Genomic DNA, 26,985 nt, shown 5'->3' on the forward strand with positions numbered 1-26,985 from the left:
CTTGCAGGGCCTCATTTGGGTCTGAGAAGAAATGGTCCTGGTTGGTGGGTGGGGCTCTAAGTCCAGATCCAGGAAGGGGCTGGAAGTGGAGCTCTGATGGACCTGTCGCTCACCCCCAGGGGAACCTGATGGCAGTAGGGTCGGCATCCAGGTGGGGTGAGGGGGGTGAGCAGCCCTGGGAGGCCCTCGAGGGCAGGAGTCTCCACCCCTTTCAGAACTGGATGGAGGCTGAGGACCACCAGCTCAGAGTCGCACACATGGGCACCACGCAATGTACCACATGTAATTGCAGGGGCTCTGTGGCCTCCCAGAGCACGTTCATGCCTAAGCTTTTTTTGGGGGAAGTGCAAAGAACTTCTGGTGGCCGGAGGCTCAAACCCTTCTAAGACCACTTAGGCAGAGCTCTCCACTCACCCCTAGTTTATTTCTTGTTCATGTGAGCCCCAGTGCATTCATATTTTAGGAGGGATCATGTTCTACTCTCAAGGACTGGCATCGGAAACACGGGGCGGGGGGGGGGACAGCAGGGGAGCAGCTGCAGGAAGCCGGGAAGGTGAGCTGGGGGACGAGTGGCCCTGGGGACAGACCCCCGCACTTGACTCTCTGGCTGGCCCAGGGCAGAGGTCACCACTTAGGGTGAAGGGAGCAGCATGGGGCAGTGGTTAAGACCTTGGGGTTTAGAGTAAATAAGCCCCAGTCCTGGTCTCTGTTCTACCCAGATTCTACTTCTAGGAGCTAGTTGTTGACTTTGGGCAAGTTGCTTAGCATCTCTGAGCTTCAGTTTTCCTATTTGCAAATGGGACGACAGTAATAGCTGCATCCAGTTTACTGCGAGGAATACATGAGATGATGTGCACGAAAGGCGTAGCACAGCGCCCCCTCAAGGTGGTGGGTAGTAGACAGAAGTGGTCATTCCCATGTTACAGATGGGGCACTCGTGTAGGTCCTTTAGGGAACCTAAAGGGGTCTGGTAGAGTCAGTGTGTGAAATGAGTGGCTGAGAAGGATTGTGGGAGCAGGAGCGTGTTAGGAGAGGGCAGTTATAAAGGATCCCTCAGGTGGCTCTGCCCAGGAGAGGATGAAAGGCTTTGCTCTCTCAGTGGCCTCCTGTGGAAACCTCTAAGACCACAGGGACCCACAGGGAGTGCTGTGTGGTCTGTGGGGTCTGGAGTTGGCCTCTGAGATGCTCGCCAGATACCAGGGAGCCGGCACCGGAACAGAGCCCTCCTGCCCGGCCTGACCCTCCCGGAGGTGCAGAGGCCCGTCCGGGGGAGGGAAAGGCCCTTCATGAGCAGAGCAGGAAGCAGATCCAGGAGGCCTGCCGGTGTTTGTGCGTGGAGGCTTGGGCTGAGGAGCTGCAGCTGGGGTGGGCGAGGGAAGCCCACTGGGGCAACCGAGGAGCCTGGGCTGGATGGAAGCACAGGTGCCAACTTCCATTAGCTCGGGGTCTTGCTGGCTCCCCTTACATGTGGCTGTGGGAATTACAGGATAAAATGCACTGAAGCCCCGGCCCAGGGTCAGAATCGCCCATGGAGGCCCCGTACCACCCCAGTCCGCAGACCGCAGTACAATCCCTGGGGGCCAGACATATTTAGAAATTTAGATTTTGTTCTTCCACATTTTAGAAAGGTAACACAGTGCACACACCGTTTATTACATAACACCCCCAGGAGGGATGGGGCAGCACCCTGTAATTAAACACATTAATATTTCTGCAGTAAAATATATGAATATTCACACTAAGTGGGATAAATAAAGCCTATAAATAGCTCGCGTCAGCTCAGGACAGGTTTTGCTATCAATTCATTTTCCCACAAAAAAAAAAAAAAAGCACCTGAGGCTTTCAGAGGGCTTTGGATTTGAGGACTGCGGAGAAGGGACTGTGGGCCTCGACTGCCATGCTCACGGCTATTCCCGAGGCAACGGCAGCCTTGTCATCACTTCCTGATGCTTGGGGGACCTCTGAAGATGGCCCTGCAGGCTTCTGGGTTTCCAGCCTCCACCAACAGCAAGCCAGCCTTGCCCTCCTCTGTCCGACCAGAGCCCCTTTAGATGCGACCTCCAGCTAGTCTAGCCCCGCCGAAATATGGAGGTTAACTTCCAGCACCGCGTGGGCCCGTGTGAGAAAGCAGCGGCCGGCAGCTGGGGCTCGGCAGCCCTCGATGGGCCCCTCCGCGTTCGGCAGGAGAAATTTCTCATGCCGCGGAGTTCCTGCCCCTCAGCGAGACAAGAGAAGCCCATGGGCCTAGGGGGACTCTGTCCCCCCTCTGTTTGCCACATCACCTCCAACTCCTCCTGCTCGCCCAAGATACGCATTTCCCAGAGTGTGCTTTATGGAACCCTGGTCTCTGTGAGCTGCCTGGAGGAAAGATTTTGTGATCATCTGAGTTTGGGAAAGACCACACCTTCCACCCGTCCCCCCCCCCCCCCCCCCGCCCCGGGGAGATTCTCAATGGGCATCAGTCTATTAAAACTTGGACAAGTCCTGCAATAAGTTACCTGCTTAATCTTCTTTAATCCAGCCTGTCCCAAACACAGCTGGCCACGGAACCCCCTTTTTGCAGCTCACCTACTAGCACCCTGCGGAACGAGCACTGTTCTTAGCTAATTGCCGTCTTAGGGTGCTGCTGTCGGGCCAGGCCCCGGGTTTTGTGGCCAGACGGGTCCGGGTGCCATGTGCTGTTAGCCTCTTCCCCTGTTCCACCTCCTGGCTTCCGAGCTGCCCAGGGACACCCAGAAGAATAAACTAATTAAGGTAAAATGTGCAACACTGATGCAGAGCCTTGTAGATCATAAATGGGAACAGCAAAATCAATGGCAGCCCCTCTGCAGGCAGAGGCCCGGAGGCCCCGGGCGAGGAGAGACGGGAGCCCGTGATTTAAGAAGAGCAAACGCTCTGGCAGCTGCAACCTGGGTAATTAGGTGTGTCAGGAAGACAGATAAACAGCGGCCTGTACGGGTCGATGGCACTGGCGGTAACCACCCAGCACTGGCCCCCGGCCCGTGTCAGCGTGTAATCCCGCCTCCTGGCTCCTTGTAGCTGCACTCTGCCCTGGGGTCCCGCACCGAGTCGGGGGGCAGCTGCCCAGGAAGAAGAGAGGCTGTTAGTTGCAGGAGAGAGGGGCTCTGCTGAGCCCCCCTGGGGCAGATTCTGAGAGGGCAGAGGCCCAGGAGAAACAGAAGGGGGTTCACAGGCAGGGGCAGGGGGCTCTAGGGGCCATGGCCCCTATGAGAGGTGTGTCTCGGGACTCCCATTCCCATTCTGACTTTGACATCTTGGCCTTAAAGGACACTCGAAGCCCTCAGAGGCCAGTAGAAGTGCCAGTTGCTGCCAGGCAGCCAGGTGGGAAGGCCCAGTAGGTGACGCTCATGTGCCCGCCATGCCCTGCGGGTACCAGGTGCAGTAGGAGGCCACCGGGAAGGAGGAGTCTGGGTCGCTGATTCAGGGCACTTAAGGTCCATCCAACGAGAGGGACGGGCAGAGGAGATGCCGTGGGACCACAGTGAAACAAATACTACTTAACATTTCTGCAACACTTCACATATTTTCATTCATGTGCCAGGCATTTCACACACATTCATTCATTAACCCTCACCACAACCCCCGACCTGGGGACATCTATAAGTTGCCTGCTCAACTTATAGATGAAGGACCTGAAGAACAAGAGACAAGGGACCTGCCTAAGACCCCACAGCTAACAGAGCTCTGAGGGGCAGGACAGGATGATACGTCCTGTAGATGTCAAGAAGTCAGGATGGAAGAGGCTACGGTGATGAGGGAGGGCTTCATGATGGAGGAGGCACCTGAACCTGGACTTGAAGGGTCAGAGTAACAACAATGACTCCTGTTTATAGAGCACTTAGCATGGCCAGGCTTTACATGAAGCCTCTCTTTTATAACCACCATCTCGCCTAAACACCACAGCTACCTTGAGAGGTGGTGCAGCCCCATTTTACAGACGGAGAAATTGAGGGGGCAGAGAGGTTAGTCAATTGCCTGGGGTGACAGACCTAGTGGGTGGTGGAGACAGATTCAAAGCCTATGCTTCTGAGTGCTGCACTCTGAGGCTTGGGCAGACAGAGGGGAGGGGTGGTGCTCCAGGCAGGCAGGGGACATAGACAGATGGAGAGGCTACATAGTTTGCCCAGAGAGGAGAATTTGTGGAGGTTGAGGGGGAACAACATGCAGGGCAGGAGAGACCCACTAATTCCAGGACTGAGGGCAGAAGGGGCCCTTGGTGGTTTCTGATCTGGGGAAGACAGTGTCTCTAGAAGACTAACCTGGTAGTGGAGTGAGGGGTGGGCTAGCAAGGGAGAAAAGGTGGTCACTTCTGTGATGACAGTAGGAGTGGGAGGAATCATGGGATGCAGGAGGCGGGTGTGGTAAGGGCAGGGGGAGTTGAGTGGGTGTAATGGGTCAGAGTGGGACAGTGACTGAAGCAGGGACATCAGGCCAGCTGGGTGTGGGAGCAAAAGCTTGGCTTCACACCGTTTGCATCTGACAGGGTCACAAAGTGGCTGAGAAGACATGTCCAAGAGGTCACTGGCCACAAAGGATAGCAGCTTGCAGAGCAGTGAGGCTGGGGTGGGTGCGAAGGGGAAAGCACGTGTCCCAGGAGCAGCCGCATTCAGATGTAGGAAAAGAAGGGGCAGACATGGAAGAATCATCAGACAAAAGGGGAAGGTTCTTCACGGAGGGCAGCGGTGTCAATCAGGCAAATGGCCCTCAATTCACCCTCCTGTCATCCCTTCCACACCAAGCTCCACCGCCAGAGGGTAACTTGGAGCCACTGGAAGGGTGAGTTTGGGTCGTAAAGGGCTCTTCCTAAGGATCATTGACCTGAGTGCCTCCTTCCCCATGGCCTGCGCCACCTCGGGGAGATGACCAGACTTATGGTCTGGTACAGGTGGCAAAGAGAAGAGTGAGCAAGTGTGTGTGGCAGGGAAGAGGGCTCTGCCTCCAAGCTCCTTCATAAGGCAAAGAGATTACTGCCAAACAGCAGGGTTAAGAAGGGAGCCAGCAACATCTGGGGCAAGTCACAAACTTGTCCTTTTCTTATTTGTAAAATGGGATCATGAGAATGGCTACCTATTCATCAGGCTGTTGTGAGAATTAAATTCTATAATGTATGTGAAGTACTTAGAACAATATCTGGCACAAGATAAGTTAAATAAATCATAAAAGCAATATCATCATCATCACCACCATCCTTATCACCATCACTACCATCATATCATGATCACCTTCATCATCCTCATCACCACCATCACATCATCATACCATCCTCACCATCCTCATCACCACCATCACCATCATCATGACCACCATCACTATCCTCACCATCCTCATCACCACCATCACTATCCTCACCATCCTCATCACCACCATCACCATCATCATGACCACCATCACTATCCTCACCACGATGACCATCCTCACCACCACCACCGCTACCACCACCACCAGCATCATCCATGGGTCATCCATGGGAATGACAAAGCATGACCACTGCAGGTCCTCAATGAGTCGCATCCCAGGAAGCAACTGTATAAACTGACATGGAGTTTAAAATGCTTTACAAGACTTAGTCAATGGAAAGCCAGCAAAGCAGTGATGGGGAGGAAGAAAGAAATGGTGCGGGCAAAGGACATTTTAATAAAGAAGGGACCCAGACTCCCCCTGACCTTGATATAATTTCGGACCCAAGTCTTCCCCCTTCCATCCCAGGGTAAAGGGGAAAATCTGACCAATCCCTGCCAGGTGCTTCATTCCCATTAGCTCATTTAGCCCTCTCCAGAGTCGTGTCAGGAACATAGGTTCGTCATTTTACAGAGAGAAACCAGGACTCGGAGGGTTGTCATTTGCTTGAGGTTGAACAGCTGGTGGCAAAGCTGAGCTTTAAACTGTGGTCTGACTGCAAAGTGTCCCCCACCCCACCCTGTATTAAAGAGCTGGAGTGGGGGCTGGTGGAGGGCAGTCTAGTCCCTGGCTCCTAAGGAAACTTGTTCTGTGTTAGGACTGAGAAAATGGCCTTTAGGTCCCCGGACGGTTTATGGTGCTGCATTGACAGCCTCATCCATCCTTGCTTTTCATGGGCCCACATGTGAAAGAAGCCCCATGGGGATGGGGGCAGGGAATCTGAGCAGGTCATGAGCTTGTCTTCCCAAATGGGGCCAGGCTGGGGGAACTGAAGATCAGAACATTGTATCCTGGGAAAGCATGGCTGGGACTGAGGAGGACCTGGAAGCTGACTAGGAGAGAAGCTGGAGACTCAGCACCCTGTAGCTCAGGCTTTCCCAGACACAGGAAGTCAAGGACGTTCTGGTAAAATGCAGATTCTGGTCTGGTAGGTCTGGAGTGGGGGCCTGAGATTCTGCATTTTGAAGAGCTTCTAGCTGTTGCCAACGGCTGCTGGGCCACAGAACACACTTTGATTAGCAAGATGAGAGGGTCTGGGTGTAGCTGGACCTGGCCTGGGTGAGGGAGCTGCTGGACCAGGGGTACGCTTTCAAGAGCAGATGGCTCATCTGTTGTGTGGGCAGAAGCTGGAAGTGCAACCTGCCCCAACTGCCTTTCTTTTTTGGCCCAGTGACTGACACCTCCTCTCTGACAGAGTACAGAAGCCCCTGCCGATGGCCTAAGGATGACACAGAGTCCAGAAGCCATCAGAGAAAAGAGTGATAAATCCGAGTTCACAAAAATAAAAATTTTCTGCATTGCAAAACCCACGATGAACAAAGACAAAACACAAATGACAAACAAGGGGCAACTATTTGCAACATGCATTAGACAGAGGGCTAATTTCCCTAATTTATAAAGAGGTGTTACAAATCAATAAGAAAAAGGCCAATAATCAATGGACAAACCGGGCAAAGGCAATGAGCAGACAAGAGATTTGAATATATAAAAATATGCTCAGTCTCACTTGTTTTGAGAAAAATGAAAATTAAGACTACACTTAGATACCATTTTTTCCCTATCAGATTGGAAAATATTTAAAAAAAAATGATGGCACACTGTATCGATGAGAATGTTGGGAGATGCTCACTTGCATCAGGGCCGATGGGAATGTCATAAAGACTGTCCGTGTGAAGGGTAATTTGGCAACGCCTATCAAATCCACGCACACATATTCCTGACCCAGCAAATCCCTTCTACGAATGCCCCTTACAGATATGCCTGCAATTGTGGACAATGGCGTGTTGGACAAGCTTATTCATTCGGTAGCACTGCTGGTAGGAGCTGAAAATGGCAAACCATCTCAATGTTCATCAACAGTGGACCGGTTCGGTGAGTGGTGAATCAACACAATGGAGTACTATACAGCCATCCAAAGAATGAGCAAGCGGTCTGCGTGCTGTTGTGACATAATATCTGAAACTGGTTGTTAGATGAAACAAGCAAGGAGCAGCAATGTGAGTGGACTGTGCTACTATTTGTGTAGAAAAGGAGGGAGGTACTTGTAGATCGAAGGTAGCAGATTATCAGTGACTATTCTGTTGAACGTCATGTAAGTGGTGGGGCTCACAGTTCCTGCTGACCCACGCCGCCGTGACCCCAGGTCGCGTGGGCAGGAGAGCTCGGGCCACAGAGTGCAGTGGATGTGGTGACCAGCACCGGACCCCTTGCGGGGATGGGCTCTGAGGGGGAGCTGCAGAGGTCCTGGGTTCTTGGATGTTGAGGGAGGTGCTGGAACCAGCCTCTTGTCCCCCTTTGTCCTACACGCTCTCCCACCTGGTTTTCACCAAGTAATGTGTGGCCTGAACCACGCTGGCTGGTAGGTTTCCACGTCAGTTAAGCCAAGCTGGTTTCGTTGGCCCAGGCCTTCTTGGGATTGTGGCTGATCTTCCTCTGTTCCCTCCCTCCTACCTATTTTTCAATTCTTAATCCTTGACTCAGGCCCTCCTGGTACCCTTTTCTGGGTGGTATCTTGTTTACACGATGCTCCTTTTCTGTTTCTGCTCCTAGAGTCTCTCTCTCCCATGGGCCAGGAGGGAGGCCTGGCGCCTCTGCCCAGGACACTTCTAAAGGCTCTGGCTTTCTTCACGCTGCAGAATTATAACAGCTACTGCTTGGAGAGCACTTATTAAATCCTAGATACCATTATAAGTGCTTTTCATTCAGTGTCTCAGTTGTTCATTCAAATATATGTATTAAATGTTTATTAAGTGACATTAAGTGGTCTTGGAGATACAGCGGCAAACAAGACAAAGTTTTTATCCCTATGGGGCTGACTAGAAGAGTGGATGAGATGAACTACAAACAAATATATAGCCTACTTTCAGATAGTGCTGCGTGCTCTGAAGAGAAATAAAGCAAATTAAGGCCATAGAGAGAGATAGGAGGATGACTTTCAGGTGTTCAGGTAAGACCCCATCTGAGGATGAGCCTGAATGAAGGGAAGGAGTGAGCCCTGCTAACAGTGGTGGGAAAGGCATTTCAGGTAGAGGGAATGGCAAGTACGAAGGCCTCAGGTGGGAACATGATGAGCAAGAGGAAGAGTGTAGGCAATGAGTCCGAAAGGCAGCCGGGCTCACACCCAGGAGGGGTGATGTAGGCCATGGCAGAGACTCTGGATTTAGTCTATGGAGTCACTGGAGGGAGTTGAGCTTATGAAGCTGATATGGTTTTTCATGTTCTACAGGTGAAGGGGTTGAGGCTGAGAGAGGTCACCCAGTGAGTAAGGTGCAGATCTCAGGGTTGTACAAACTAACCCCCACCGCCAGGATGCAGGATCTCAACCCTCTTCCGGAGACTCCAGTGCTGACATCCCAAAGGCTGGTTGAGGGAGAGGACAGGGCCACCCTTCCACAGGTCCCTCCAATGCCCAGTGCAGGCCAACGGGGCCCCCAGGCACGTGCCACGGGCAGGGGTGGGCTGGCTGGGCTCCTGGGGGGCTCTCAGGTTCCCCACAGTGGGCAGGGTGGCAGTGGCTGAGCGTCGTGCCAGCTGGAGCCAACAAAGTGCTGAGATGGCACAAATGTCCCAGCCCCACGACCCTGCCCACTGCCGATGAATCAATTGAATCGCTCAACTGAAAAATTACCTCAAACCCACAGACATCCCTCGAACCTGCAGAAGGTCACCGGGAGGTGCACGTCTGGAACGGAGGCTTCTCTGTCACCCTCACCCCAGCACTGGGGGCCCAGCTCCAGCCTCTCCCAGATGAACACTTGTGCCCTGAAACCCAGGAAGCCCAGGACCTTCTGCGGAGGGGAGGGGGGCCTCCATGTCGTCCTCCTCTCCTTGTCTTCCCTTGGTTGGCAAAACTTCTCTCAGGCCTAATGGCTCATGGCTTGTCTGTTCTTCCTGGATTTATTTATCAAGTTTAGATTGTGCTCTCAGGACGTTCAAGGTCTACATGGGTCGGGGGCACCAGTATAGGGACCTTGCCTTCAAGGAGCTTCGAGTCCATAAGAGTCAGGTACCTAGAGAAATGTAAGGCAGCACTGGGGATACAGTGTAAACTTCAGGAGGGCAGGATTTTCGTCTGCTTCATTCATGGGGTATCCTCAGTGCCTCGAATAGTGCCTGGCACACAGTAGGTGCTCAATAAATATTTGTCCAGTGAATGAATACATTCATGAATGAATGGAACTTTGCGGAGGCTAGGCTGAGCGTGGAACTAACATGATTGGCAGGGGGAGGGTCGCCTTTCAACTTTGCACCTGGGAATCACTTGGAAAGCTTTCCAATCTGATGACTGGGTTCCACCCCAGAGGTTTGGATTGGACTGGACTGGGGTACACCTTGGGGAACTGGGAGTGATAAAAGCTGCCCAGGAGATTCTAATGTGTGGCTCGGGCTGAGCACCTCTGCTTGGGGCCTCACAGTGGAATGCTCTGAGAGCGTGGGAGGGGCTCCTGCCTCAGAGCCACCTGACCGCTCCTCCCAGGTGCTCTGCGCTTGGTGAGGAGGGAGAGTCTGTCCCCTTCCTCTGGCATCCTGCCTGCCAAGCCTATGTTCAACACCACCTCCCTCCCACGGTTCTCCCTATTTCTGCTTCCCTGCCCTACTGCATCTTCCTGGGGACTCACCCCTTCCATGGCTGTCCCCTGCTGCTGCTCCCCTCCTGACCTTGATCAACTTAAAGCGTTGATCAGCCCATCAATTAATTGTGTCCTAATCCAATCTTGGCTTAGTTGGAGAGAGGGCAGTAAATCCAGCTGGGTAATCATGCCCTGATATTTGTGTAGGGATAATTACTATCTCTCAGGCCTCACTTGGTGGCAAGATGAGATGAAAACCCATAAAACACCACTCGGGGCTGTGGCTCATTGTTCCTTGGCTGCACAAGGCTGGCTCCGAGCCAGTCAGCCCTGCCTCCCCCTTCCCCTGGCACAGGCCCCAACCTCTTCCCTCCCACTCATGCCACTGGCAGGGCTCGACCTCAGGGGCAGTCTAGGGGCTGGATCCTGGCCGGGCCTCAAAAACCAGTAGGGGCAACATGGGCCCAGGGAAAGCCGGTGTGTGTGTGCTGGGCTGGGGAAGAGGCAGGGAAGGTGAGCCCCATAGCCAGGCAGTCCCCTGCCCCCGGGAGATCGGGAGGGTCCAGGATGGTGAATACACAGGTCTGAACCACAGGGTGTTGTCTAGACCAACCCAAGAGGATGTTGTCATCTGGAAGAGGCCAATGCATGACCCACCTGGCCTCTCAGGGACATGAGGCTCTGCATGTTTCCGGAGGACACCGTGGCCTGGGACTTCCCTATAGATGTTATCGTTCCATGGGAGTGGACTTCATTCCAGTGGGCTGAGCTCAGGCTTGAGAGAACGTGAGAGTCAGGGGCTGGGAACCACCTTGATCTTTAACCCAAGAACACAGCCCCCCAACTTGTGCAACACTGAGCACCCCCTAGAAGCCAGGCTCTCCACTAGGCCCTGAGGACACAGGACTGAGTAAGGCCATGGAATATCTTTTTTTTTTTTTTTTTTAGAGATTTTATTTATTTGAGAGAGAGAGAAAGCATGAGCAGGGGGAAGGGCGGAGGGACAAGCTGACTCCCCGCTGAGCAGGGAGCCCCACACAGGGCTTGACCAGGACCCCGGGATCATGACCTGAGCTGAAGTCAGACGCTTAACCGGCTGAGCCACCCAGGTGCCCTGGCCATGGAGTATCTTAATTAAAGAATGGATCTGGAGTCGGACCCCTGAGTTTGAGTCCTGGGACTTACAAGTTGTGTGGCCGTGGGCCAGTCATATGACCTCTGTGCCTCAGTCTCCTCAACTATAAAGTGGGATGCCAGGATCTACCTAAGTGCATTGCTGCGAGGCTCCCATGGGCTGATTAATGTAAAGGGCTTAGATCCAGGCTTGGCACACTGTCAGTGCCACTTACGTTAGCTGCTACCATTGTCCTTACTGTTATTTAGCTTTCTGGCATCAATGTCCCTCAGCCATTCCTCGGTGGCCCCTGGACCAGCAGCAGCATTATAGCGTGAAAGCATGTTAGCAATGCAGGATCTTGGGCCGCACCCAGACCTGCTGCGTCCAAATGTGCATTTACACAAGACCCCCAGGTACGTCGGCTGAGACACTCTAGGCTGGGAAAGGCTCCATGAACTCAAGGTCTGCCTGCTTCCAAGTTGTTTCCCCAGAATCTAGCATCTCTAGTCTGGAATGGAGTAGGTGTTCAGCAGGAATTTGTGGAGTGAATAAATGAGCTCAGCTAAAAGCTGTGGGGGGCCCTTGAAGGATTTCAAAGCATTTTGAAAGGTTCCCTAGAAGCAGCATGGAGGGTGATTCCAGGAGGCCGTCTGTCCAGTGAGAAGTGCTGAGTGGCTGAGCCATGGCAGGAGCAGTGGTGGGGGGTGGGGGGTTAGGAAGATGGGGGCAGGGGGACTGCTTAGATTGGGAGATGAAAGTCTGAGGGAGATGAGGGATCCCCTTGGGGATCTCTGCTGGGACAGAGCGAGCTCTTGGAGGCAGCAGGGGCCTATGCCTGGGGGAGCCCATAACAGAATAACCTGAGGAAGGCCCTCCCCCCAGCTGGTGTTGGGAGGTAGAGGGTGGGAAGCAGGAAGAGGCCTGAGGCCCCAACCCCTTACCTGAGAAGGCATTATTGGTGTTGAGGAAGTAGATCTCCTCGCGGCCATCTCCGTCAATGTCGCAGGCTGTGACCCCAATGGCATTCCCCTGCCGGTCCCGCAGGGCATAGTAGGGGGAGCTGCGCTCGTCCACTGCAATGTTCACCAGTCGCTTTTGGGTCCGGTCATACTTCAGAACCAGGTTGGGGCCGTTGTACCTGGAGGAGGAAGGGGGAGGGGGTGTTGAGGAGGAGCAGCTGGGCTCACCTGGTGTCCTCCCGCCCAACAGTGGGGCTTAGAATCCTCCCAGACAGGTCAATGGTGGGGCAATTCAGCCTTGGGGCATTCTGGGGAAACCCTCGACAGTGTCAGCCTCGCCTCAGGGGTCCCTGGGTGTTTGGTGAGTGTCCCTGAATCAGATACAGACTCAAAATAAGAGTCAACTGGGCCCACATGGGACACAATATGAGAAGCAGGGTGGCACAGGGGGATGGGCAGCCCATGACAACCCTCTTACCACAGGCTTCGTGAAGAAAACGACTACCCCCCCATCTACCTTGCCCATCTCAATGTCAAAGGCACTTTCTTATTTATGATCTCACTAATTTAAATCTAATAAGCAAGTGAGGTGGCCGTGGGAGGCTGTATTATTAACCCATTTTACAGATGAGGCACTGATGAGCTTCAATCAGGGAAACTGAGGCTCAGAGTGACTGAGTACCCTTCCCCAAGGTAACACAACTAGTTAGGTGGCAGGTGCTAGGACTTGGACCCAGGCTCTTTCTGGGCAAATGAGCCCTGGAGGAGTAGAGGCTTTGTTGCTGAGGTTTGGAATGACTCTCTCCTGACAGAGTCCCAGCATTTAAACAGTAGTATAAAATGAGCATCTCAGACGGGAGATTATGAACACATCTAAAGTCAGTAGGTGGACCTGCTAGATCTCTTTTTCTGAGGAACTCAATATGAAAGATTAAAATACTCATCTGTCCTCATCTCTTCTGTCTCATTCTCCTGCCGCCACATAGCCTCCTTGCTTCACTGAAGGCCCAGGCATGTTCTTGCCTCAGGGACTTTGCACTTGCTGTTCCTTCTGCCCAGGATGCACTTCCTCCAGATATCCACAAGGCTGTCCCCCTCTGTCACCAAGTTCAGGCCACGGCTCCATTGTTGCTTCACAGCAAGGCCTTCCTGGCCACATTCCTGAAACCTGCAAGCACCACCCCCTCCCTGTGCTCCTTATCCCTCATCCCTGCTCTCTTCCCCCAAAGCTTTTACCAGCATCTGACAATTCTCTATCTTCGTGTTTAGCTCTCTCTTCTCTGTCTGATCCCACTAGAATATCAGCTCCATGAGTGCAGAACTTTTTGTCTGCTTCATTCCCCAGGGCCTAGAACAGTGCCTGGCACACCCTAGGTGCTCAGTAAATATTTGTTGAATGATTGAATGAATGAAACCTCAGAGTCCACGTCTGAGTCATAAAGGCTTCGGATTGCACAGTTGGTTTCTTCCCATTGCCTTTCCATCTGGAGAAAGCGCCATGCCCAAGGTCACCCTCCAGCAGTGTGGCCATGAATGTCTGAAGGCCTCCTCCGGCCTCTAGGGAACACCAGCTTGCCAGGCTCTCCTAAGGAACCTGGCCAATGTCCATCCATTAGTCCTGGCCTCCTGCCTTTGTTTTAACCTAAGCGTGTGCATCCTGAGTGATGTTCAGCTGCAGGCCTCTGGCTGTCCTGGCTGAGGACACTTTGGGGTGGGGATGGCGTGGGCGGAAAGACCTCTCCAAGGTCTTAGAGAGAAATCACTTCTTGCTTTCCTGAAACTGATCCAACTTGGCCCTCTCCTTTGTCACCGAGATGTAGAGCCTATGAAGTTTGGGGAATGCTGAGCAACTGGCTGGGTGCCTTCTGGCACCCACAGTGTGTGTAAAGGAGGGGACAGAGCTCACTGGGAGCTGAGTCAGCACCCGGCGATGGAAGGTCACGCCTTGGATGCCCAGATGAACAGTGTCTGAGGGCCGGGGGGCGAGGGCATGGCATGCCCCATGGGACGTGTCTGGGCAGGAGAGACAGAACACTTGGGTTCCAGCACCGTCAGCAGCTGGCTCCTGCCCCCAGGGACAGAAAATGCCTTGGGTGCCACACACTAGTCCTCCCAGCCTCCGGGTCTTCTGGTTACTATGATCTTTGCTGCTCCTCACAAGACACCACGGTCCCAGAGTGCTGGGATTGTTGAAAGCACTGTCAGATGCGTTGTCTCACCTGAGCCCCACAGAAAGAGGGTAATGAGGCATTTTCTAGAAAAGGAAACTGAGGGTTAGGGAGGTGGTGGGCTGTGCAAGGTTACCCAGCTGGTACGTGGCGGTGCTGGGCCTCTAACCGTCTCCAGGCTCTAAATCCTGTGTTCTTTCCACACTGCCCATGATGTCAACACTGCTAGTCCTTGGATTTCTTTTTCTGGGGGCCTCCCCCAAGGTAGTGACCATGAAAAATGCCCAAGAACTTCATGTCAAAGGGGAGATAATAGCCCTACTTTGCTACAGCACTCTACAAGGCATGGTCTCATCCTCGATTTCATTTACTTCTCATGGGTCTTGACTTTTCCCCAGATTCATTTTGTAACCTGAGGCTGGTCAGTTCCCCTCTCTAGGTTCTGGGTTTCTCTTCTGCAAAATGAGAGTTAGACCAACTAGGCGGTCACAGACTGTGTCGACGAATGTGGCCATGGGGAGGCAGGGGCATGGCTCTGCACGTGGCGGAAGCCGGGTTTTTGCCCGGAATCTGGGGTGGCCGGTGTGCACGCAAGGTGGTGGCGCTGGGGGGGGCAGATGGCCCTGGATCATCTCTTCTTTGAGGAACTTGGAGGTGCTAGTTCCAGGGCACTCCCTAGGGGGTAGTGGGTGGGCTTGCTAGGCTGGCTCAAATTCCTCCATCTGCTACAGAGTGAGCACGCACCAGAGAGTCCTGCCTCAACCTGCCTGGTGGCCTGGGATGAATCCCGACACTCTGGTCCCTTCTCTCCCGCCGCCACCCTGAGGGACACAAACCAACAGCCCCTAGGGAGGCTTCTGAACAAGGCCAGGGGTAAATGACGGAGTTGCCACTCCCCTCTCCACCAGGCTGCCCTCTACTGGGTCTGCTGGACCAACGTGTGAGCCTCTTACAGTCTTCCCCTGGGATCACCAGCTTGTCCCCTCCCCTCTGCTCCATGGAGCAGATGCTCCTGTCGGGTTCCTCACCCCGGCGCCCCCCCCCCCCCCCGAATAGGCTCTGCCTTTTCCAGCCTCTGTGGCTTGGCTCAGCCACAGCCGCCCCCTTCCATGGGGAATGGTCTCCCTGCCCTCCCACGAAGCTTGCCCCCAACGGACTGCCTCTCGGCTGGATGCGATCTCTTCTCTGGATACCCACTGTTCTGCACCTCGCTTATTCCTGTGAGGGCAGGGTTGTTTGTGCTCCAACATCGCTTCCCTTCGTTCAAACAGATGCTTCTTGAGCCCAGGAAGCATGTGCATACATCTCTGCAATTGCTGTGCCTAGGGCAATGCTTGGCATAGAGAAGGTGCTCAACGAATGTCTGTCCAAGGTACAGATGAGTGAGCGAGTGGATGGATAAATATAAATAATCAAGGGCAGTGAATAGAGCGACAGCACAGGCCGAGCCCCCTTCTGTCTCACTGCAGCCTCACGACAGCCCAGGATCTCGCAGATTTGGCGACTGAGGTATAGAAGTTAGCAACAGTCACTAACCCACCCACAGTCCCTCTGGGTGGCAGTCCCCATGCTGACAAGCCTGGGGGGCTGGATGTGAGGGATGTGAAATTTCACGTTTCCTCCCTCTGACACCTGCCAGAGATTGCTGGTTTCTTCCAGAAATTCAAGAGGCTTTGAGGCTCAGTTAGACGGGCTCAGGGAGTGGGACAGTGTCCTGTGCTCTTGAAAAGTAGCCGTGACTCCCTAATATCAAGGCTGGGCCCGCAAGCAGAGTGATTTGCTGGGTGGTAACTGGAAAATATTCCTGAGAGACACCGCAGGGCACAGCCCGTGCTGTGTGAGCCCCGTCCAATTCTGGTGCCAGTCCCCTGGGACAGCACTGCTGTGGACAGGGAGGGGCCTTGGGGTGGGGGTCCCAGGAGTGCAGGGTGGGCACAGGGGCCTGGCCCCGCCCCTTCCTGGCTGTGACCTTGAGCTCCTCACTGAGTGCCTCACCTCTGACCAGGCTGCTACATACCTCGTAGCCTGGCGGTAAGACTGAGATAGTGTGTGTGCTAACACTTGGTAAACCGTGAAGAGTTACACAAGTATAAGTTCTCATCATTATGAAAAGTAACACAACAGCCGAGGCCCAATCTCTCACTCTCCAGTGATCATTTTGAGAGTTTCCAAACACACTCTAGTATTTCTTATCCCAAATATCCCACCCTTGATCTCTCATCCTCTATGGGTATGCTTCTTGATTTAAGCCCCTTCATAATTAAACTTCTCGAAGACCTGTCTTCCCAGGCTGTCTTCAATCTCTCACCATCCACTCAGCCCACCCGATCCACATTCCCCCCAACTCCAGCAAAGCCACCCTCATTATTGTCACAGGGGGCTTTCTGGTGGCCACATCCAGGGACAGGCCTTCCGCTCTCATCTCCCCCAGCCTCCAGCTGCTTCCGGCACACTGGCCAGCTCTCTGGGCCTCCACCGCACCATTCCCTTTTAAAACACTGCCTTCATGGCTTTGGGTGCACCCTGCCCTCTGGGGCCCTTCTCCCTGGTTCCCTCTCCTTTTTCTCTTTGTAGGTTCTTCCTCCTTGCTCTACCCTCTTCATGGTGGAGTCTCCAGGCCTGTTCCTGGGTGCCTTTCTCCTCTCTCTGTCCCCTTGCACTGGGGGATAATATCCATTCCCATGACCTACAACTCCCAAATTTCTATCCCCAACCCAAATCCCCAGCCCGAGCACATACTCATATATCTGACTGCCTGCCTGACGTCTCCCCTTGCACATCCACACTCATCTCTGATGGAATGTGTCCAAAATGGAGCAAGGATTGCTCAGCCCCCCTCCTATCTGCAATGGGCACCCGAGTACTGAAGCCAAAAACCTGGCACCAGCCTTGGTTCTCCCTTCCCCTTGTCTTCACATCTCATTCATCGGCCAATCCTGTCATTTCTATCTCCTAAAATATTTCAAAGGCTTTCTCTTCTTTCCTCCCCTACTGTCACCATCTTTGGAGAGTCTCCTTCCATTGCTTCCTCACCGGCTCCTGAATGCTAATCCCTCCACAATGTAGCTAGAGTCATCTTTTAAACACATAAACCAGGTCAACCACTCTCCTGCCTAAAACCCTTGGGTGGCTTCCCCTCATGTCAGAATGACCCCTTACTGCGCCTGGCCTGGGAGCCTGGCTCGGTCTGCTGCCACCTTGCTGACCTCCTCCAACCACAGTGGTCTCCTCTCAGCTCCCAGCATTCCAGCAGGCACGGTCCCAACCCCGTGCCCTCTTGCAGGGCCGCTCTGTCTGATGAGGACACTCTCCCTCCACCTCCCTCCTGTCCCAGGCTGGCTCCTTCTCATCCTCTAGGTCCTGCCTCGAAAGGCATCTCAGAGAGATCATCCCCTGGTTGGTATTCCAATCACTGCATCCACTGTCCCACTCTTGTTCAGGTACCTATTTATTGCCCACTTCTCCCAGTAAATCATAAGCTCCACGAGGGCAGGGACTATGTCTGCTTTGTTCATGTCTGTCTCCCCATCACCTAGTACATAGTGAGCACTCACTAAATACTTGCAGAGTGAACAAGAGAAGGAGCCTGTGGAAGGTGCAGGATCATCACAGGGTAGCTGAGCAAAAATCAACTTTGATCCTCCACCTTCATTAGTTCCCAAAAGATAGGTACAGACATAGTCATGACAAAGAGGAGGCTGAGGACTGGTGCCCTGGGTAAGGATCAGAGAGAACAACAAAGTGTGATAGATAGATACAGAGGATCTACCTTTTTTTCTGCTGAGAATCGTTGACCCATGTGAAGAAAAGGTCACTTAGGCAGTTACATAAAGGGAAGCCAGATAAAAGAACGTAATCACTGGGTCCCTATTGAATATTAGATATTGTGCTAAGTAACTTACATATGATATCTCATCATATGTAAATGGAAATCTAAAAAATTTGATATATAAAGTATGCTATATCTATTTTGAAAATTAAGAATAGGACATTTTTCTTCACTCAAAAAGGAAAGGAATGAAAAATAGATAACTATTCAACATTATAGTCAGGGGAGAGAGGCAGGGCAGAAAGAAGAGACAGATGTATGTATACACAAAGAAACAAGATAGACACACAAAGGAATGCACACCAATGAAAACTGAGGGACAGTGAACCTCTGAACACAGAGAGAAAACCACACACATAAACACAGATAAAGAGAATGGCCCAGTTAGAAACAGACACATGTGGAAAAGGGGATATGCTCATGTACCGAGACAAATAGAGAGACTCTTGGAAGGACACAAAGTCATGGAAATATCAACAGGACTCTGAGATATCATTACAGAGAAACAATCCATCTTGTGGCCATCTTGGGCATTTCCTCTAAAGAGTTTTTAAAGATGTGTGGCATTTTCACAACTATGGGCATAAGGGGGTATTTTATTCTTGTTCAATACCCTTATTTTATAGAGGAAAAAAGTGACTTTCAGAGAAAAGTGACTTTCTGGAAGTCAAACAGCTAATCATTATACAAAATAAACTGAAAGACATACTTATTCCTTAGTCTAAAGCAGGGATCAGCAAAACTATGGCCTTTGGGCCAAATATGGCCTGCTACCTATTTTTGTAAATAAAGTTTTATTGATACACAGACATGTCCATTCATTTATGTATTATCTATGGCTGCTTTTCCTACACAACAGACTATATGGCTCCAAAGTTGATAATATTTACCATTTGGCTCTTTGCAGTAAAAGATTTCCAAGGATTGAAAGGATTGTCAGCCTCAGGGCACCTGGGTGGCAGTTGGTTCAGTGTCTGATTTTTGGTTTTGGCTCAGGTTGTGATCTTAGGGTCATGATTTCAGGGTTGTGAGATTGAGCCCCACAATAGGCTCTGCGTTCAGCGTGGAGGCTGCTTGGGATTCTCTCTCCCTCTGCCCTTCACCTCCTGTGCTCTCTTTCTCGTGCGCGCTCTCTCTCTCTCTAAAATAAATAAATAAATCTTTAATAAAGGATTGTCAGCCTCATATTATGGATATATTACATGTTCTAAGTGATCGTTATCAAAACACAAAATTAGAATAAGCTTTAGTAAAAATTAATTTAGAGTCCATACTTGGGAATATACAGTTTTCTGAAACAAGTACTTCAGGGTGAGTATGGGTGGAATGTAAGGAAGATGTTAGGTCTTAGGATGGAGACCATGAGGCAAAATAATGTGTGGGGAAAAAAGAGACTGAGAAGAGTTGCCTAGGATGAAAACAGGGTCCCATATATGGGGGTTTATCTAAGGCTAAGAAATGAGCAAACACTTGTGCCCTTTAAGTGAGTGAAAGGGGTTAAATGGGGTGTGGTAGATGGCCTCCAAAGATGGCTGCCATCATTTTCTTTCTTCTCTGTATGCACATGTTACTTCACCCATCAAGAGGCGGAATCTCTTTTACCTCCCCTTGAATCTGGGCTGGCTTTGTGACTTGCCTCAAATGCAGAATATGATGGAATGGGAGTGATGTTGAGCCAGTTCAGGGCCTAGCCTTTAAGAGGTCTGCCAGCTTCCCCTTTGTCTCTGGGGGAAGCCGGTCACCAGGTAAGAAATTTGACTACCTTAAGACAACCACACTCTGAGAAAGCCCAGTCTAGCCCCATGGAGAGACCATGTGGAAGATCACCTAGGCACCAGATATGTGCATGAGGACCTCATGGGCTGTCCAGCCCAGCCCAGCCTAGAGTTGAATGCAACCAAGTGAGGGACACCAGCTGATGTCCTGTGGAGCAGAAGAATGACCCAGCTGAGCCCTGGCCAAATTCCTGATCCACAGAACTGTGAGAAATAATAAATTGTTTTTCAGCTACTAAATTTTTGGAAAAGGAAGCAGATAATGATGACCTATCATTTCAGACTTAAGGGGGAAGAGTAACTTATCCCTGGCAAGTAGGAAAGAGTATTATAAATCAGTGGGATTCTCTAGTTCAGCCATTTCAGTTCACAGTAGGCAGGTCTCCCCAGACCTTCCTTGGGGTGATACTTGGATCTCAGAATAACTAATGGGCTATGCAGAGGCTGAGGGTGGAAGGGTACTAGGAAATACAAGGATTCTAGATACCTCTGTTTTTCTACCTCTCCTTCTCATTCTTCTTTCCTTTCTAGCCAAGTCTAACCGTTTCCCATTTTGAATGTACAACCTTGAATATAGATCATTTCTTTGGAAACACGTGTAATGCTCTTTTTTCCTTTTTACATATTTAATTGTTTGAAAGCCACTGAGGTTAAATAGGACCAGAAAACATATGGGAAGGCATTTAAACAGAAGATTCACAGATTGTATCCTGGAAGAGGATATATCCAGAGGCCAGATATTAGTTTAAAGGAATGGAGACTTTGGTAGTGGGAGGGTTCTAGGCATGATGAGAAATCTGGGGTTGAGGATTTTATAGGGAGTAAGTTGGGTACATCTGGAAAGGGCATCCCAGAAAACAAACATACAAACAAACAAATAAATTTGATCCTGAATTAGGAGCTAACCAGGGTGGAGAAGACCCCATAAATAAGTGCAAAGAAGAAGAAGGTAACTCTAAGATGGAGGACAAAAACCTTTGTCCTAAGGGGTGGATGGTTTTTTAAGAAAGGAATGTTTGGCACCAAAAGGTCAGAATAATCTGTAGTGATGAGTGTCTGTGTTCTGTAAAAACTCCACGGCAGACTGATTGATTTATACCCTGTTCTATAAAAGATCTGTGCTCAGCATGTGTTTTATATGCCCTTGGAATTTCTTATATTTTGATGAGCATGGAAGCACCCAGAAGGCAGAGACTACCATTTGCAGCTCTATCCCCCACTATACCTAGGACAATGCCAGGAAAAGACAGGTGCTAAGTCATTTTTGTTGTTGTTGTTGTTGTTGATGATGATGATGATGATGAGTTAATGATTACAGTGAAGACCATGACTCTATTCCTCACTGCATGTTTATCTCGAGAAAAGAGGAAGACAGGGAGGCAGGAATCCCATAAACGATTAAATGAGGGATTCAGGTGACAGGTATGGAAGCTGTGTTAATCAGGATTCTTTGGTTGCAAGTGGCAAACACTCCACCTGAATTAACTGAGGAATATATTGGCTCAGATGTCCAAACTGCCCGAACAGAAAGGGTACAGCCAGGCCTCAGGGTGACCGGAACCAGGGTTCTGACCAGAAGGTTGTCTAGACTTCATTTCTCTTCTCCTTTTCCTCTTCCCTCTGTTGGCCTCCCTCTCTCACACCGTCCTCCTCCACCAGGCTTGACCTGTGGCAACACTCTCAGCCTCGCCCCTCAGCTTAGGCACAGATGGCAGATGCTTTCTTCCCTCAGTTCCAATGTGAGAGGCTCTGGGGCAGGGCTCTGATTAGCCCAGGTTGAGTCACGTGCCCATCTTTAGAAGCAGGGAGCCCGTGGTTGACAGCCTTCAACTAGTACCAGAGTTAGCGAGAGCAGCATCTCAGGAGCTACATATTTTCAGGGAGAGAAGTGCCAGGAAGGATGAGGGATGTGTCTCCAGATAGACAGTCACTCATCTAGGTCTGTACATTCTGGAGACAGACTTGCCAGGGCCTACTGATGGAAGGCAATGATTCCTTGGCACCATCGAGTCCCTGTGTCCTCTAGATACATCTCAAGGTCTCCCTACTCCCCTCCAAAAGCCCCAGAAAGAGGTAAACACAGAAAGTGGAGTGACTGTCTGACTCACTATGTTCTGGAAATGGGTCCAGGTCTTGGCCTCCTGCCTGTTCCTCCACTGGCTGCAGGGAGGCGAGAGGGCACAGAGAGTTGGCAGTGAGGAGTCCGGTGGGGGGGGGGTCGGGGGACACGAGGTGAACTCTGGCCCAACTCTGTGATCAACTTTCCGTGGGTTCAGGCAAATCGCTTAACTGCTTGGTCCCCAAATACTTTACGTGTCTAGTCAAACTTTCTTCCCCGATGCTATAACTACCTGGAAGCTTTTAGGTAAAAAGATGTTAGTCTTTGTCTTGGTCTCTCTTTTGGTTAAGGAGGTGGGCCAATTTAGAGGCAGAATAGCAAGGCAAGTAGCCTATGGATGCCTCACTCTTCTTTAAGAGTGAAAAAGATAAGCCAGTCATTCTCCAATGCACACTGCCTGGCCCACGATGTACTTCGCAGTTCAGAGAGCCTCCAGCCTAATATGGCAAATAAGGAGAGGCCCCAATCGCAAGCTTTCAGGAGGAGGGAGAGGTCACTTCTCCTGGGGTAAAGACTTTATAGAGAAAGGTACATTTGATCTAGAGCCTGAAGGAAGTACAGGATTTTCATAGCAGATATATGAATTAGGCATTTACAAAAGAAATAGTGTGAGCTATGAAGCAGAAACATATGCTTAGGGAATAGAAGATAGACTAACTAGATGACACAGAGATGTGTGTTGGACAATTGGGGAAAAAGAGTGGAAGGCAAACTGGAGATTACATGGCAACTAAGACCATGGAAGATGTAGCACGTAAACTAAGACTTCAGATTTTATCTGGTGGGAAATGGGGAGCTGCTGGAAGATTCTGGGCAGGATGTACCACTATAACAGTACTATTTGGAAGAACATTGTCTGGTGGCTGTGCGTATGAAGGACAGGCCAGGGGAGAGACTTGAAATGATAGTGCAGAAGAATGGGAATTCCCCTGAATTATTCCAAAAACTCCTGAACTACTTTGAGCAGATTTTTGTTCCTTGCAAGCAAGTGACTCCTAAGACAGAGCAGAGTCAAGAAGACACAGAAATCAAGGAAGAAAGGGTTAAAGAGAGAAGCATGGCCAACAGTGCTAAATGCTCTCAAGAAGTCAAAAAGGCCAAGGACTGGAATAAGCAAATGGATTTGGTAACTTGGAAGGCACTGATGACCTGCAAGGAAGCTGTTTCCTTAGGAGAGAGGAGCTGGGTTGAGGGCAGGAGAGAGTGGATGGGCAGCCCTAGGACCAGAAGGGCTCAGGAAGGTCTAGGATCCTGGCCAGGGGACACAGAGTGAAGTGACAGTTTCACCACATTATGGGGCCTGTGCATGTCTGTGGGTAGGAAGAAAAGACCCAGGAGGGCAATGGATTTAGAGGGACCTGGGCAAGATGTGTAGGCGACGGAGGGGACAGAGTCTAAAGTACGAGCAATCTAAGGTCAGATCACCTGGAATTAAGAGAGGAAGAGAGGAAGGCAGGATGGGTAAGAAGACAGGATGAGGTGGAAGAGAATGACTGGACAGTTGGTGCCTAGAGACCCTGGTCTGCTCCTAGGGGAAGAAGAAGTGAGGTTCTTAGCTGAGAGGAGGGTGTGGAAGTCATAGCTTGAGGAAGGAGGAAGAAGTCAAAGTAACAACTGAGGAGCTAATCCATGGTCATTTTCTGTGGTTAAAGGGGCATGCAGGATGAGCCACCTCAGGGGTGAAGTCAGGACAGCTTGAGGAGGGGGCAGAACGGGGTTAGCTGAGGGGGCAGGGAAGACACACTCTGCACCTGGAGTGGAGCCATCCCAGCAGGGAGGCCAGAACAGGGGTCAGGGAGTCCACCAGGGGCAAGGCACGGGCAGAGGTGGGGTGCAGGCAGCACTGTCTCAGGGAGCCGAGCTCAGGATGGGGGCAGGCATTCGGGGTCTTAGACCGGGAATGGGGGCTGCCTGCCCCTCAGGCCTTGGGAGTGGCTGGGTGAAGACGGTGGGAGCATCTTCTCTAGGGACTGAGTGGCGGGCTCTGTGGCCGCAATACGGGGGCAGCAGAAAGTACACTGGACTTGGAGTTAGCCCAGAACAGCCGAGAGGCAGTGTAGCTCTGTGGTGAGGAGTGTGACCCGGAAGTCAGACCACCTGAGGGCATATCCCTGCTCTGCCACTGTCTAGTGGTGTGGGTGTCCTTGGGCAAGTCACCCAGCCTGTCCATGCCTGCCGTAGGGCTGTGCTGAGGATTAAGAGAATACCTGTGAAGTTGTTAATATAGTGCTGGGCCAAGAGCATATGCTCAATAAACACTAGTTAGCATGTCTGTCTTCTCCCATATACACTCAGTGCCTGACATACAATGGGAACACGATAAATATTTTTGAAAGAATGAATTATTATGATTATTACCCGTGCAGCCTTGAGCACAGAAGACTTAGCTCCACTGAGTTCTGGACTATATTTTATTCTTCTAGCTCCTAACACAATGTCTGATAAAGGAACCTGCTTACATTCTCTAGGATTCAGTTTTCTCATCTATAAAGCAGGGCTAATAATATTCGCTCTACCTCAAGGTCAGATGAGATGACCTGCGTAAACTGTGACAGAGTGGTAAGTTTTGCGTGCGCATGCACACACACACACGTGCGTATGTGCGTGCGCACACACAATATATGGCTCTTGTCTGCAGCACAGGCCACCGCCGGAGCCCCTGGGGAGCTCTAGCTCTTCTACCCTATTCGACAGGAGCTGAATGATAGGCCCATCGAGCTGCAGGAATGCCTGGTGAAGGGGAGGTGACAGGAACTCTTTGAGGCCTGGCCACGGTGGCTGTGGTTTTCTCCAACAGGAGGAAGTTGGGGCTGGGCACTTCACTGGACATGAGGTATGCAGGAAGCTGCTTTAAGTCAGCCTGGCCTGATGCCTACATTGGACGAGGAAGGAGAGACACAGGTGATTAGGCACGGGTCACAGGCCCTGGTGAGGGAAAGAGAACAGACAGGTCTTGGCTGGCCAAGGGCAGGGCTTTGTGTGAAGACAAGGACCAGGCAGGCTCCTGTTGGGCACAGCTCCTGGGGGAATGGAGATGGTTATGTTCTGCTTAGAAGAGTCCAGTCCTTCTAGCCCATGGCTCTGTCCAGCTGGAGTCCTGGCCCAGACTCTAGCTGGGTACATCCCGCTTGACGACCATCTGCTTGGAATTTCCAATTTAAGTCACTGTTGGAGTCTCCCAACCCCCACCCCTGCCCCATGCCTGTCAGGAAACACAGGCCATGCTATGTTGGCCCCTTCCTACTTTGCCTGCCTGGATCTCCACACGCTCTCTCCAGACCCTGTGGATATACAGCTCTGCTTGCCGGACTCCACTCCTTATTTACCCTGCTATCATCCCAACGGGAAAATCAAGTTCCTTCTAGTTGTTTCTCAGGCTGCAGCTAATGGGGGCATGCTTGGCTGTGTCTTGAGAAATAATAGTTGGAGGAGGCAGCAAAAGCCTTCTAGTTGCTATGGAGTGTTAACTGATGAATTAAACTCTTCATTTTGATTTGAAGGAAATAGTCCTAGAAGAGACTCTTGCTTTAAAAAAATATAAAGCTGCCAACAATGAAAGGCATTCATTCAGAGGCGTTTTTGTTGCCAAGTTGGCTTGAATTCCCTCAGCCATGCATTAACACTAATCAGAATCTGCCTGTTGGAGCAAATGTGCATTAAGAGTTTAGTGATAGAAAATGTTGTGTGTTAAGTATTAGCAAGAAAGTACCAGATGTACCTAGATATTCTTTAAAGTGCTTACAGTATAAAAATTATCTATCTGAGTGCCAATTAAAAACAGTTATTTTAATTAAAAATGAAAGGTACATGACTATAATCTTTAATGTAGACACTTTATGCTTGAACTATCCACCTAGAGCAAAGCCCCCTCTAGAGCTGGTGCACCATAATTGCAGAAGGAAGATCCTTGCTACTCCAAGTGTGGGTGGGAACAGGTGGCACCAGCAACATTTGGGAGCAGCAAAAAATGCAAAATCTTGGGCCCCAAATCTCTGAGTCAGAAGCTGCATTTTAACAAGATGCTCAGGTGATTCACATGCACATTCAAGTTTGAGAAGGGCTGATCTGGATCAGTGTCTCTCAAAGAGTAGCCTGGCAAACATTTAGATCTGAAACACCTGGAGAGCTTGTTAAAAGTACAAATTCCTAGAGGCTGTGGGAAGATGGCGGAGTAGAAGATGGCAGCCTCATGTTGCACGGCCACCTAGAGAACCCACATCAGCATAAGTAACCCAGAAAGTGACCTGAAGACTGGCAGAACAGACTCCCACAGCCGGACGTAGACAAGAGACCGCAGCAAAGTAGGTCCACCCCCAAAGATATGCTCTCGGCAAGATCCCATCAAAGCGGTGCCACAAGCCTGGCAGTGTGCAAGCAGCCCAGACAGGGCCAACACCACTCCAGAGTGAGTACTGCTCTAGGGAGAGGGGAACAGAACCACACACCAGTCTGACTGCAGTCCTCACCCACCAATAAAAGCTTCTCAGGGGACAACACAGGCAAAGTGCTCTGCAGTTTGGTGCTACTCCATCTCTGGAAAACACCTGGTCTGACTCAACTCAAGCCCAACGCAGCCCCGGATTGGCCCACTAACACCACAGGCACCAGGCCCTGCCCGCAACAGACAGCGAGCCATCGCAGACTGGACTGAAGACAAACACAGCTCCTCCACAACAGTAGGACACCCCTGCAGCAACACACACAGGAGACACCCCTGAAGACCATTTTCTGGTGAAAAGGAGACATTGTACTATGGGGCACTACAGGACCTCTTCTTCATAAAACCACTACTTTCAAGTGCGGGAGACATAGCTGACTTTCCCAACACATACAAACAGACACAGCAGTAGACAAAATGAGGAGACAGAGGAATATTTCCCAAATGAAAGAGTGGAACAAAATCATAGCAAGAGACCTAAACAAAATGGAGATAAGTAATATGTCTGATAGTTAATTTAAAGTAATGCTCATAAAGATACTCGCTAGAATTGAGAAAGGAGTGTAGGACCTCCTTGGGACCTTCCACAAA

At 51.0% G+C, this 26,985-nt stretch overlaps 1 protein-coding gene across 1 annotated transcript in view; it reads right to left on the reverse strand.

The window, feature by feature from the left end:
- Nucleotides 1–26,985, reverse strand: part of CRTAC1 (cartilage acidic protein 1) — a 134,360-nt gene that overhangs the window by 40,191 nt on the left and 67,184 nt on the right. Inside the window, exon 3 of the mRNA XM_032432359.1 lies at nt 12,048–12,244. Coding sequence (XP_032288250.1) covers nt 12,048–12,244 — 197 coding nt within the window. The remainder of the gene's footprint in view (nt 1–12,047; nt 12,245–26,985) is intronic.

The sequence above is a fragment of the Phoca vitulina genome, unplaced genomic scaffold (genome assembly GCF_004348235.1).
Source record: "Phoca vitulina isolate PV1807 unplaced genomic scaffold, GSC_HSeal_1.0 scaffold48, whole genome shotgun sequence".
NCBI classification, from domain to species: Eukaryota; Metazoa; Chordata; class Mammalia; order Carnivora; family Phocidae; genus Phoca; species Phoca vitulina.